Source organism: Centroberyx affinis, unplaced genomic scaffold (assembly GCF_046629955.1).
Source record: "Centroberyx affinis isolate AG114_WGS23_722 - 3 ecotype Tasmania unplaced genomic scaffold, CSIRO-AGI_Caff_v1 ptg001349l_1, whole genome shotgun sequence".
In the NCBI taxonomy this organism is placed as follows: Eukaryota; Metazoa; Chordata; class Actinopteri; order Beryciformes; family Berycidae; genus Centroberyx; species Centroberyx affinis.
Window position 1 is genome coordinate 17,256 of NW_027279842.1, and position 14,116 is coordinate 31,371.

Consider the following 14,116-nt stretch of genomic DNA (forward strand, 5'->3'; position numbering starts at 1 on the left):
TCCAGGCTGTTCTGAATCCATTAAAAGTCGTCGTACTTTGTTTTTACTTGGCTCCGTGTCAAAGATGCTCTATACTTTCTGAACCGTCTCTGGTGTTGTCATGGCTACGCATCAGCGTCGACTTAAAATGACGTTAGATTCAGGCGGATACGTCGGTCTCTAGTGATCGGTTAGGGAAAATCGAATCCCCCTCCCCCACAGAAATCTGTTAGAGTGGAGGCAATGAAGACTGGAGATGGAGATGCAGTGGAACGAGTTCACAGTTCTGTCTGATATCAGGCAAAGAGAATGTGCCACTGGAAGGAAATCAAACCCTACAACAATAATCTTCCACCCTGCTGGTCCAGCTGGTGGCTCCCTCATTACAAACTCATGTTGTACAACAAAGCTTTTTTATTTTTCAAACCCACAGAACTATATTTTAAATTCTAGTCCAGATCCCAAGGTTTCCAAAGACACCAAACATGTCAGGCTGAGTTACAGGGAAATGTGGAGAAGATGAAGCACAAGATGTCTGGATTTGTTCCATGAATATTTCTCTCAGTATCAGCAGCTGCAGCTTCAGTGAAGCGTTGGAACAGCAGATACACAACATGGAGGAGGCACTGAAGTACAGTATGGAGAAATGTTTTTTTTTTTTCTTTTTAAGAGGAAATTTAAGGGGAAACTCGGGGTGCGAGGGGTGAACACACGACACAAAACAACAAAAACACACTCCTTCATCCTAAAAACCATCTGTGTTTTTTATTGCAGAGCTCCTGTCCCGCCTTCACCATGAGTGACATCTACGAGTCGGCAGCCAACTCTCTGGGTCTGTTCAGCAGCCCCTGCCTGACCAAGGTGGAGCTGCGTCTGACCTGCAAAGGAATCTCAGACCGGGACGCCCTGTCCAAGCCCGACCCCTGCATCGTCCTCAAGATGCAGTCCCACGGACAGTGGCTGGAGGTGAGGAGGAGAAAACACTGTTGTTGTGACCGAGTCCGCTTCGCTCGAGTCCCAAGTCAGGCTCAAGTCTTGAGGCTCAAGTCTCAAGTCTAAATGTAGAACAGCAAGTCAAGTCAGAACAAATCAAGAGTCCAGTATCAATTTAATATCTTAAAGAAAACTAAATATCTAGGACTTTTCAATGCAATATGGTTTTAATAGGATAAAAACTTGGTAAGAGCATCATGAGTTTGATTTCTATAATCAGTTTCAACTTCAATAAATTCAATCATTCCATACAAATTCAGAAAACAGAATTTAAATTCAGTCGTCTGCTGGAACAAATCTCATCACTTTCAATCTAAGTCATTTACACAAACACAAGATCTCAAGTCAAGACTTTAGAAACCTTTTCAAGTCATCAGAGTACAAGTCAGAGTCAAGTCCCAAGTCACCAGAACCCAAGTCAAGTCAAGTCTCAAGTCTAAATGTAGAACAGCAAGTCAAGTCAGATCAAGAGTCCAGTATCAATTTAATATCTTAAAGAAAATTTCCAAGACAGTGGAAAAAGGCAGTTTTTTGGAATCGACTCTGATTCTAAATATTGGGAATTGAATCCAGACAAAATTTTTCTTGATTCTTGATTCCCAAAACTAAAACATAGGGGGTGAGAGCAGATCTTGTAAATAAACAGTGCAATATTAATTGGCGACGTTGTTTTGTTGTCAGCCTTCTCAGCCTTGTTTATCTTTTCTTGTTTTCATCTTTCTCTAAAACTCCACAATCGGCTCCACAGCTCTGGAGTCGGTTCTCGATTCCCAAACGCCTCGAATCGAAGAATCGATTCTTTCTGGAGTCGACTCCCAGCCTCAGTGACAGTGTGGAAAATGTGATGCTGTAGCAATAAAAAAAGCAGATTACTTCTGAAAGAGCACTTGTTGCAGGAGAAATGATGACTCTGGTCCTTTTTAAATCACATAATCTACTTCAGCTTTCTGTTTGTCACTAAAAGAGGCTGGAGGTCATTTTTGGTAGTTTATTTTTGCTGTGGTGTGATTTGTGTCTAGCAGGTTTGCCTTGGCAGTGCCTGGAGAAATGTGGATATTAGTTTTGTGCTGAACAGTATCTGATCTGATACACAGCTCCCTGGAAGCAGATGCTGAACTTTAAACAGGATTGTGGGGGTGTGTGTTGGCCCGGAGCTGCTCAGCTGTCCTCCCCTGGATAAATAACGGTTTAATAGGTTAAAGAATCTCCTTGTTTACAGCAGGGCCGGTCTTACCTTTGGGCAGAGGTAGGCGACTGCCTTGGGCCCCACAAAACACAAGAATAGAATTAATGTAAACCTATTTTTAATCAATTTGTTATTGAAAAACACTTGTCTTTTTGTTACAATAAATCATTTCAAGCCTACTCCCTACTCTGTCACACTATTGTGGGTTATCCAACTTCTAGTGAGATTTTGCTACTTGACTTTAAGCTCATTTTCATTGACATTGCATCAGTAGTTGAGCTACTACTAAGTTAAAAAAAAAAATGTTTTAATCAAAGCTACCCAAGATTATATATAGAAAGGATGGATTAAAAAGCGAGAGAGTTGGGAGTCAGGGGGGCCCGTACTTTCCTTTGCCTAGAGCCCCCAAAACACGAAGTCCGCCCCTGGTTTACAGTGTGTTGTCGAGCCCTGGTGCCTCTTTGCTGTGTGATGTCCAACATTACCAACGCTCCTAAGATGCCTTTGCAGTTTAGACTTTAGACTTTTTGCTGGACTGTGCTTTTTACATATTTACTGTGTTGTTCTTCTTGGTTGTCGGTTGCGTATTTAGCAATTGGCAATATGTGATGTTGCACATTTGGCACTGCATAATGGTGACAGCATATGGCTATTTGGCAACAAAATACATGTCAGGAATGAAGTACAGATTCACATTCACAAAAAATTTCATAGTAGATTATCCTATTTTTCTAGTTTTGCATGGTAACGTGTGTGTGTGTGTTTGAGAGAGAGAGAGAGAGAGAACTGATTGATGCTATGAGTCATTCTGTGGCAATAACAATCATATATTCATAGAAATTGTATAACCCCCCCCCACCAGAACGTGTGGATGGGTGGCTTTTATAGTTTTGCCCAGGGCGCCTGATCGGCACGCTGGCACTGCCTCAAATGTCTTCAGAAACACATTTCGGTGAACTTTTTTATTTTCGTTACATAAGAGAAAGTTTGCAAACGAGCCGCCATGTTTTTCCAGTTTGAAATCCGGGGGGCAGACGGCCCAGCGCGTGACAGCGTTCGTCCAATCAGGTGCAGCGAGGAACCAGTATGGAAGCTCGCCGAGCAAGCGTCTGATACTGGGAAGCAGCGTGATCCCTCGTGTGAAGTGATGCCCTGGGAAAACACACCATGAGACTCTGCTGCCTGTTATAGTCATGTCTGCTTCAATGAACGGCTTCCTGCTGGGAAAACAGAGTTTTAACACTTTATGTGTCACCAACACGTTATTTGGGGGGGTTGATTCCCACTGGAGCCCCAGATACTACAAATGTCTAAGCCTCCAATAAATGGAAGATGTCACATATTAGATAGAAACCAGGGGAATCAGTCTGAAGAGTTGGACTGTCTGTGACTTGCTGGATGCATTTTGACAGAGACATTTGTCATCTGATTGAGGAAGAGCACATTCTTCAATAACAGAAGCCTTTTTTATTCCACAGTGCTAACTTTCCATCCATCCTGAGAAAAACTTGTTTGCTAAAATTCATCAGATATAAAAACACAGATGAGCCCGTCCTGCCTCACAGTATTCCTTGGTGGGTTTTACTTTCATACCGCTAACCATTTAGCGAGAGTACATTTATATATTTGAGACCCATCTGGAACAAAACCGTTTAGTGAAGTTGCGGCAGCTGGGGTTCATTACTGACACAACAGACGATGAAGGCAAAAACTGACACAATCCTCTGGTGGTTTCGAACTCATTCTGAAGCTAAACACACTCTGAATCCACAGACGCCTCTGAGCTCCCATCCACTACCTCCGCCAAGGAAGCGAGGAATTAAAGTTGTTTTTGCCAAAGGTGCCGCTGCTTCATCCATACATAATCATGTTGGTACTTCATCTGCAGGGCAGAATCCAGCTTTAATGACTTCTTTATTACCTAAAGAAGTCATAAAGAAAATTACACACTAAAAACACCTTTCAGTCGGCCGCACAGTTACTCTTCTTTATTGTAATTTCAGGCTCTGCTTTTTGTAATTGTAGAATATTGGATGTCGAGTCACATTGTAGAGATAGATAAGAACAAAGTGACCTGCAAAGTGAGGCACAAGTGTGAAACCCTGTTCAGTTTCTACGAGCAAAACACTAAATCGAAATGTCTGTGGTTGTTTTTTCTGTGTTCTGATAATTTATGTGAAATGTATTTGGTGTAAATAATTTGTTGTTACTTTTTCACGGTTGTCAAACAGCAGCAGGATCATAAAATGTTTTTTCTTGAAGTCTCAAAATGCAACACGACTCCTCTCTTGAATGGAAGTTTGCACAGAAGTTTGTTTGCTAGCTTGTTAGCATTTTGTGACTTCCAGAATTCTTTTTTTTTTTACCAGTACAAATAATTTAATATTTGGGGAAACATACAAGCGCGTACACAAACAGATGCATAATGCCTCAGTAAACTGACAACACCAAACTCAAGTTAATCCTGTGGTTAATTTGAATATGCTTTTTTTTTTTTTTTTCATAAATTCTTATTAATTTATTTTATTATTTTTTTTCATAATTTTTTTTTTAATGACAATGCAGTTATAACTGTGAAAAGGTAACAACAAATTATTTACACCATATACATTTCACATAAATTATCAGAACACAGAAAAAGCAACCACAGAAAATGTAGATTTTTCATCTTGCCCATAGAGAGAGCATGGCTGCACTTTGTGGGCGTGGCCTGTTTGAAACGTCACGCCACTGTTATCTATAGTGCAGCGTGTGCAAGCATTTATCAGCTGTTGTCATGGAAACCACTCACTAGTAAACGTAGCCGGTTAGCTGGTGAACGATGTTACGAAGCTTAGCAGGTGAGAGCGATATCTACCGTTAGCATGTGACCTGAACTTCATCCACAGTGATCACAACCTGACTTTCTTGGTAAAAGATGAGAGCATGTTCTGCCGTTTATCTTTCAGCAGCCAAGACTCGGTACGGTGGGCTGACCGTACGGAAGAGACGTGTCGAACGAACTGCATATCCAAAACACTTTGCAAATTCAAAAAACACAAGCGCATTAACGGAAAAGCGTTTTGGATATGCAGTTCGTTCGACACGTCTCGGCCACCGTACCGAGTCTTGGCTGCTGAAAGATAAACGGCAGAACATGCTCTCATCTTTTACCAAGAAAGTCAGGTTGTGATCACTGTGGATGAAGTTCAGGTCATAAGCTAACGGTAGATATCGCTCTTACCTGCTAAGCTTCGTAGCATCGTTCACCAGCTAACCGGCTACGTTTACTAGTGAGTGGTTTCCATGGCAACAGCCGATAAACGCTTGCACACGTTCGACACGTCTCGGCCACCGTACGACAACGGCCCGAAGCAATTACATGAAGAGAAACAACTTGAGAAATGATGCAAATTCAAAAACACATATGATTCTGGAGGTCTGGAGCGATGGGATGTGCAGCTCTTTTCTGTGGCATTTGAAATGGCATTGTTCCTCAATTTGAAGTGCGTTTTTGCTTTTGCATTCTGTAGTGTGTATTTGCTTTGGATTTTAGTTTTTTCTTTTTGTGTTGGATTCCCCTTTCGTGGCCCAACAGAGAGACGAATCTGGCTGGAAAAAGAGCGACGACGTCTTCTCCAACAGAAATCCTTCAGTGCAGTGATTTGCTCTTTTGTAAATGCATTTACACCCTCGAGTTCAGAAATAGAGCAGAAGATATTACTTCATCGAAAACACAGATCCTCCATCTCTGCCGGTGTTGTTTAGGATTCTCGTCTCTCGTCGCCAGGAGAGACGAGGCGTTTACTGTCGGCCTGTTACACAGAAATGTTACGGGAGGAAGTGACATTCGTGACGACCTGAGTTTTGGCGAGGGAAAGATATATTTTGAGCGGGCGCCTGAATGTCAGAATGACTCACCAGACAGAACAGACAGGACAGCAGCATGTTTTCTGTAACGAGAGAGAGAGAGAGATTCCTTTTGTCTCTCCTGTTGGATCTATATTAAGACCAAAACAGATAATGATTTTCTCCAGCAAAATGCCCTCTGCCCCTCTGGGAGAAAAAACCCCCCAGAATAAATAAGCAAATAAATGAATAAACAGCTAATTTCTGTGCTAATTGACCGTCCGCTCATCAGATGAGAGACACAGCCGACTGATTTCAGCAAACACGACCTCTGATGGCTTGATTAAGGAAGGGGGGGGGGCGCTCCAATTAAAACCAAATCAGTCTCCTCATTAGCGGCTGTGAGATGTTCACACATCAAAGAGGCTTTCCTTTCCTTTCTTTTCTTTTCCTTTTTTCTTTTCATCAGGAGAAAGTCGCTCAGGGCGACGCAGAGCAGCAGATCTGAGTCTCTTTCAGCACAGCTGGGCGTTCAGGTTCAGGACGACACATGACTGTATGCTTTGTGGTTTGTTGTGTCATCCTGATCGGTGGATCGGTGCTCGGCTGGTTTGTTCATCACACTGCATCCCAAGTCTCTTAAACTGCAGCCACGTTTCCCTCACTTGCGTCTTTTCCTTAGTCCCTCCCACCGAGGATACATGGAGAGACGCAAGGAAACCATGTGAGGAGACGAGGAAACGAGGAAATATGTTTTTAGAGAAATGAGACGTCCTTTCCTCTGAAGCGTCATGTGAAGCGACGGGTTGTGGATGAAATAAACGTAATTTAGGTTCCCCATGTTCTTGCGTTAACGTTATATATGAAAAAGCATAAAATAACGGGCATTTACACTTGTACTGTTTCTCTGCCATCTCGTTCAAATTTTCCAGATGTAGGGGCGGAGAATTAATGTCATGGCGTTCAGCTGAAAGGCATCCGGGAAGGAAGGCTGCTCTCATGTCTCCTCGCTCAGCTCCTCCTCCCTCCTCCCTCCTCCCTCCTCGCTCCTCCCTCCTCGGAGCAGAAATAAAAGCTCACGAACGACTTCTGGTTCAAGCGAGGATCGAGGAGCGAGGAAATATCAGATAAGAGACTTGGGATGCGCCCCAGGTCTCCCACTGCGCTGATCGGATTCCAGCAGAGTCACACAGCGGTTTGTCTCCCCCTCCGCCTCTGTGTTGTGGCTTTTATCGGGGGAACGTGCAATATCTTAATGTAGGGCATCTGTGCAATATTTAACGTTATGGCTTTTATTGGGGGAACGTGCAATATCTTTTTTTTATTAACTTTTTATGAACTAACTGAATGTTGAAGGCCCAATATGTAACTTTTCCGCATTAAAATATCTAAAAACGACTAGACCTATGTTATATCCCACTGAGCAATTTTACGTTGATTAGACGTTTAAAACACGTCTAAATGGCCCATAGCCGTCTAGGCTAAATTAAGTTTAAATGGGGTTGAAAAGTGAAAGTTTATTAGATGTCTATACATAGACAATATTATCCTGGACTATATGAGAGCTACGCATAGACGCAATGTTGAAATGACTTCTTGTGCTCAGATAATTATCTTGTAGGCTAGTCTACAGGACTTCTCTGGTGCATATTTTTGGTATTTACAGATGTTTATTCATTGTAATAATGTATTTACTGCTTGGTCTAAAATAGGTCTATACATAGCCGTAATGATCCTGGGCTATATGAGAGATAAAGCATAGACGCAACGTTGAAATCACGTCTTTTGCTCAGTGGGATATTTTGTTGAGTTGTGTACTTACATTATCCCAAATGTTTCCAACAATTTTCAAACCCAGAGAAACCCGTAATTTTATTCAAGGTAACTTCCATTTCATTTGGTCGCCTATCAATGGCGTCAGATCCCCTTTACCCCTCTACTACACACACAAGCTGATCATCATGCGTCAGCGTTGTGTTTGTCCGCCAGAAGCTCTGTTATAAATTGACTTTTTATCCAGTTTTAAGCCACATTTTTACGATACACTTTTTAGATCTTGGTCGTTTTTAACTATATCTTTTAACCGGATGAAGGATTTTAGTCATCGGACGTCTGGATCTGAAGTTCTCAGAGAAACAAGCTGAGCAAAACGTTAGCGGACTCTCCGGACGTCCTCTGTCCACCGAACAGCGTCAGAGAAACAGCTGATTTTTTAACGTGAAACCGCTTTATTCAGTGTTTTTACCGGTTTTAATCACCGGGTCCGTTTGGAGAGGAGGAGAGCTCTGCGGATAATTCGGCTCCCGGTAAAAAAACCTCCTGAACGATGAACACTGAAGGAATCCTGACCGAGAGAAGCTGACTGCAGATCATCGTCTGTCAATGAAGACTACAACTCCCATGATCCCACGCTACTTCACGACATCATCAAACGCCGTCGTTTGTTATTGTTTTAATTGAGAGACCGCTAGAGGCAGAAAATTACATATTGTGCGTTTAAAGTGCTTGTGAGTGACAGTGTCATATTATAGTAGTACAGGAGAAAAAACAACATACAATACATAGCAACTACAAGGAAAACACACCACAAACAGTCAGCTTGGTCATATTTCACATATTACAGTAAACATAATAACCTCACCCATCAGGTCAGAATAAGAATAAATAAATAAAACTAAGTGAATAAGATAAAAATGGGATCTTATTCTGGGATAACTGGGAAAGTAATTTTCTCCGCATGGGCAAAGAAAGGCCCCCACATCTTTTTACATTTCTTGGAAGAGCCTTTCAATGTATATCGGATTTTTTCAAGCTGTAAATTATTGAAAATTTCTTTTACCCACAGAGTGTGAGAAGGCGGTGTTGGTGATTTCCATCTCACTAGTATTATAATGTTACAGAAGCTATCAGACCCGCTTAGAGCCGAAGCAAAGGCAGCTGAGGGACCAGAGCAGTGATGGCATGAGGTTCAAGAAGTGTAGAACGTGCAATATCTTGATGTAGGGCATCAGGCAATATTCATGGTGTGTATGTTCTGGTGTATATGGATCTGTGTGTGTTACTGAATATGAACTGTAGTTTGATTGTACATGTATACGGATATATTGTGTGTATATGAAGAGGCTGTGTGCTGCTACGTCACCTGTGTTCTCTCGAATGCCCAAGACAAATTTATCCTAAGGGAGACATTAAAGGCCAATCTAATCTAATCTATTTGAAATGATGTTCGGACTACAACCAAACACCCATAGAAGTATTAGATTATCAAATATATTACCAGAGAAGGGGTAGCAGCAGTGTGGCTCAGCAGGAAACGGTTCCCAACTCAGTGAAAACGGCTTCCTGCAGGTCATTTGACTTGATGATTGTAACTTTTGTAAAGAAATGAGGCGATAACATCTCTTGTGATGCTGTAAATATTGTGACTTGACAGTAACAGCAGTCAGGTTGGACAAAAATTTTCACTGTAAGGTCTTTGGGTCAGCTACTAGCTAGTATGCTAACTAGCTAGTATGCTAACGAGCCTCGCAGTGCAGCTAGCCTGTGTTGGCTAACATTAGCTGGATAGTTAGCGGACTTTCTTCCTATTCGCTCAAATATTTCAACAGCGGTCTATGGAGAGAGTATCCATGGTAACACTGACAGTTGGTATTGTGTAACCTGACTCCACCGTCCAGATGGATAAAATAATTATTTGTTACTGTAAAATGTGTTGAATCCCAAAGTATTTGGTGATAAATCGGTGCGGCTGATGCCAGTTTACTAATAGTGGCCGGTAGTCAATTAAAAGCCGGGTCTCCGATAATGTCCGGGGCCGTGGTCGACACGAACAAATAAAGGCCGGCCCCAAATACAGGCCGGGGAAAAAAACAACGGTGGATACCGGTAAACTCCTGGTGCCTGTTATATAATGTAACCGTAGTTTGTAGTAACGTACAAGTGCCACAAGATGGCAGTATGCCACAAGACGGCTCGGCCGGAGGAAGTCTCTGGAGCGTGTCGTCGTCGATTACCGTAATTATCGGTAATGCGTCGCAGTAACAAAAAAACGGCTACCTAACGAACCCCAACAGAAGCAGATCAGAAAACAAGGAGGCTTCGTACTAAAATATGAGCAAATATACTTATCAAACAGAGGGAATTAGAAATAAAGGCCTGTCTCTGATATAAGCCTGCTTCCAATAAAGACCTGGTACCCTCTGCAGCTGAGGGAAATAAAGGCCCGGGCCAATATTAGAGGAAATACGGTATAACTATAAAAAGATTTAAATCGTTCTAAGTAAACAGAATGTCTGTTCACACTATAACTGAAACTATAAAAAACATCCAAAACGACAACTATAACTATATTCTTGGTTCCATCTCAGAGATTTTTCTGGCGGTGGAGACAACGATAAAACATTTTCAACCAATTCTCTCTCTCTCTCTCTCTCCCTCCCTCTGTCTCTCTCTCCCCCTCTCTCTCTCTCTCTCTCTCCCTCTCTCTCTCTCTCCTCTTAATGCATGAAGTCTTGTTAGTATCCCAGCGATGCCAGTAACTCATCAAAATATAATGGCAAATTGAAATATGGATAATGTTTGCTCTGCGGCTCTGTATATGAAATTTTTATTGGCCGGGGGATTAGCATTAAGCACTTTGGTTACTCAGCCTTCACTTCCCCTCTCATCTCTCCTCCTCCTCTCTTCTCTCCCTCGCTTTCTAAATTCATCTCTCTTTATCTTTTTCATCATTGTCTCTCATCCCGGCTGTCTCTCCTCAGCTCAGGGCTTAAAGACCTCCGGCCAGGCGCCGGCTTTCCGCCATATGGTTTTAGATTCACAAACTATTTTCAATCCAAAAAAACAAAAAAAACAAAACTCACTCCATGTGGGTTTTTGTTTTTGATGCGTTTTATCCAATCATATTCAGTGAAGCAAAGCAATATTTTACATTTACCAATGGAATGCAAGCAAGTTTTTTTTTATCCAATGAACAGCAAGCTACTTTCTGTCACAATGTAGCACCGATTCTGTAGTGTAGCACAGCTGAAATATGGAAACAAAGCTTATGAAAGCTGGTGGAGATACACGAGTCACTGAGACAGGAGGAAAAAACAAACGGAGATAGGTATGGATTGAATAAACGGGTGGAGACGGGAAACCGTTCGACAAATGAAGGGAGCCGGGTGTTTGTTCTGCACTGTGAGCTCAACCTCTGAACCCATCGTCTATCAGTCTGAAGACGATTAGACTCTGGGGGCGACGGCCAATATCTGTCTTTCACAATTTACAATCATCATTCAGCATCAAAATGTGGCTTTGCTGTGGCTGTTCTCTCCAGAGCTCCCAGGGGTCACCTGGTGAGAAAAAAATAATAGATGTGTAAATCCATACGGGCCGATTGGTAAACCGCGCACGGCTCCAATTAGTAACCGGTGCGCACAGAGTCCTAAACCATGTCCACGGATTAGTAGACCTGCACATGGATTTGTGATATGTATACTGATGACATCAAACAGGGAGGCCACAGCGGCCCACAGAGTTGCATATACAATTTAATTAACATGCATGATTTATAAGCATAGATCTATACACATCGGATCACAAATTAGACCTACTGATGTGATTAATCAATGGTTATGGTTCACATATGGTCTAGGTGCCTAATGGCTATTACAGCTCACTATATGTAAGCCAAGCTGTGTGTATTGGCTCTGGCTCACTGTATATCGGCCTGAAGTCCCTCTGTGATGTCATCAGCATAGATATTACAAATCTGTGCACATGGTTTACTGATCCGTGAGAATGGTTCAGGAGGAAATCGTGCCCACTGATTTCACATCAATTTTTTTTTTTGTACCAGGTGACCCCTGGGGGCCTCCACAGTTAGTTGCACTAGGTTTATAGATTAATAACGCCGTGTGTTGAATATTCATTCATTCAGCACAGGAATGTGTCAGTTGTTTTTGTTGTCCTTGTTATTGGACTAGTTTTATAGAGAAAAAGAGAAATAAGTGTAGTGAGCTGAATGTTTTTTTGCGTTAAGCTGTGTCATCATTTCACTGCGTTCTCGTTTTTAGCTTTGACATTTACCGAAGGCTGGCGAGTCGATGTCAGAGGCTTCCTCCGGTGTTTGCTGCTTGTAATTACAAAGTGGTTTGTTTTTCTGGAAGTAAGAATGTTCTGTAGTAAAATAACAATCATATTTTCCTCTGAATATCAGTCTGTCCTGCTCCTCTCTCTCTCAGTGATCAGTGATCCGACTGATATCCAGTTCATAAAGCTTCTGAACAGCAGGTGTCTGGTCGCTCTTTCCTGTTTTACATTTCCGGTTTGTTTGGAATCAACAGAAGAAGAAGAAGAAGAAGAAGAAGAAGAAGAAGTGGGTAGTTATCATGAGCAGCAGCAGCGCCACCTGCAGACACTCAGACTTGAGCGCTCGGCACTAAAGATGGAGAATAAATCAGGAAAACTGGATTTTGAGGGTTACAACTTTAAAATTGGGAACCATGTGTTCTGAAATTATGAAATCACTTTGAATTGCTTTGAATTCGACCCTAAAGTTATCAAACACTACAGAGTATTTGTCAGATTTCAGTGAGTGTGCAATATGGCATTATACTGGTTGTTGTAATACTGTTTTTATCATTTGTTTTAGTTTATGGTATTTTATTTGTGCTATTTTATTCAGTTTTATGGTATTTTATTGCTTTTATCTCATGTCTCACCTTGTGTTCTGTGTGTATTAAGTGGTTTTTACGTCTTGTGGTTCATTTTAAACGTTCTTTGTGTGTTTTAAGTGAGATTACCAAAACAAATCCCAATCAGCCATGTTGAGATGACGATAAATGTTGAACTTGAACTTGAAACACAAAGGCTCTCATTTACGAAACAAACGTACGACAGAAAACTGGGCGTACGGTCAATTCCATGCAAAGCTCGCCATTTATCGATTTGGACGTGAGCGGAGCTACGATCAAATCTCACGTCAAGTCTCAACTCCTGTAGCAAGTTTTCCAGTCAGCTGGACTTGGTGCAGCAGAATAAATCTGCTGAGTCAGAGAATTGTTACTAGACCATATATTCTGACTGGCATCTAAGCATATGCAGCCACATATTCATCACTTAAAAATATGCAGCCTATGGCAAAATATTATATTTTGTAAAGGCCTACATCGACTGTGTGTCATACAGCCTATCCCTAACATAAATAGGTATTTTCAAATTGTTTGCAATTAACGGTGTTAACAGTTTTCTGGTGATTAATTAAGATTAATTTCTCTTTCATTTTGAGATAGCCTACTTGTTTGAGGTCTGACCATTTTTTCTTCACCTAAATATAAAGAATTGCGATACAAGCTATTAGGCTATTATTATATATATAGGCTATACGTTTCACGGATGTATAAATTAAATATTCAAACGCTTTGCTTTACGACGCCCTCATTCCAGTGTGTTCACCTGTGTATGGCAAACAGTAATACTGCGTTGGTACTGTGTTTTTACCACCTGTTGTGTACTGCACAAAGTTTTACTGACACACAGTACTAACACAGTTCATTAGTGTGTGTTCAGGATACTTTTAATTTAACACACAGGTTAATACAGCAGCACTGCAGAGTTTTACCCTCAGATCATTCAGATATGTTAAAGTTAAAGTACAGCTCAGTGCTCCTGTTGGCTGAACCACAGACTCTCCTAATTGGCTCTTTCAGTCCTCTACTCTCCACTGAGACGGCTGATGTGTGGTGAGCGTTCTGCCGCAAACAAAGGTGGATGAGTTGAGTCTCTTCCCCCCCCTCCCCCCCCCCGATATGTGAAGCACTTTGAGTACCTTGAAAAGCGCTATATAAATGTAATCAATTATTATTATTATTATTATTACAGTTTTTTTTACAGTTGGTTCCAAGCCTGTCTCAAGGCTAGACTCACTTCTTCAAACCTCTTCACACTGTCAGCACAGCAGAAGTCTATGCGGACTGACTCTTGCCTTGCTGCTTTAACACAAAAGACATTCAGTGACCACAGCTTTCAAAATTCTTCAATTCTTTTCTCACTCAAAGTCAAAACCAGCAGCAGAACCAGGTGTGTCTGCAGTCCGGTCTGCACATGCTCACATCAGAGAGCTCAGTCGGGACATGAGGGAGCGGA

At 41.7% G+C, this 14,116-nt stretch overlaps 1 protein-coding gene across 1 annotated transcript in view; it reads left to right on the forward strand.

The window, feature by feature from the left end:
- Positions 1-774: 774 nt before the first annotated feature.
- The window catches only part of LOC139649469 (copine-4-like), a gene marked incomplete at its 3' end in the record, with an annotated part of 51,187 nt that continues 37,845 nt past the window's right edge, over positions 775-14,116 (forward strand). The window contains exon 1 of the mRNA XM_071525881.1: positions 775-945. Coding sequence (XP_071381982.1) covers positions 775-945 — 171 coding nt within the window. The remainder of the gene's footprint in view (positions 946-14,116) is intronic.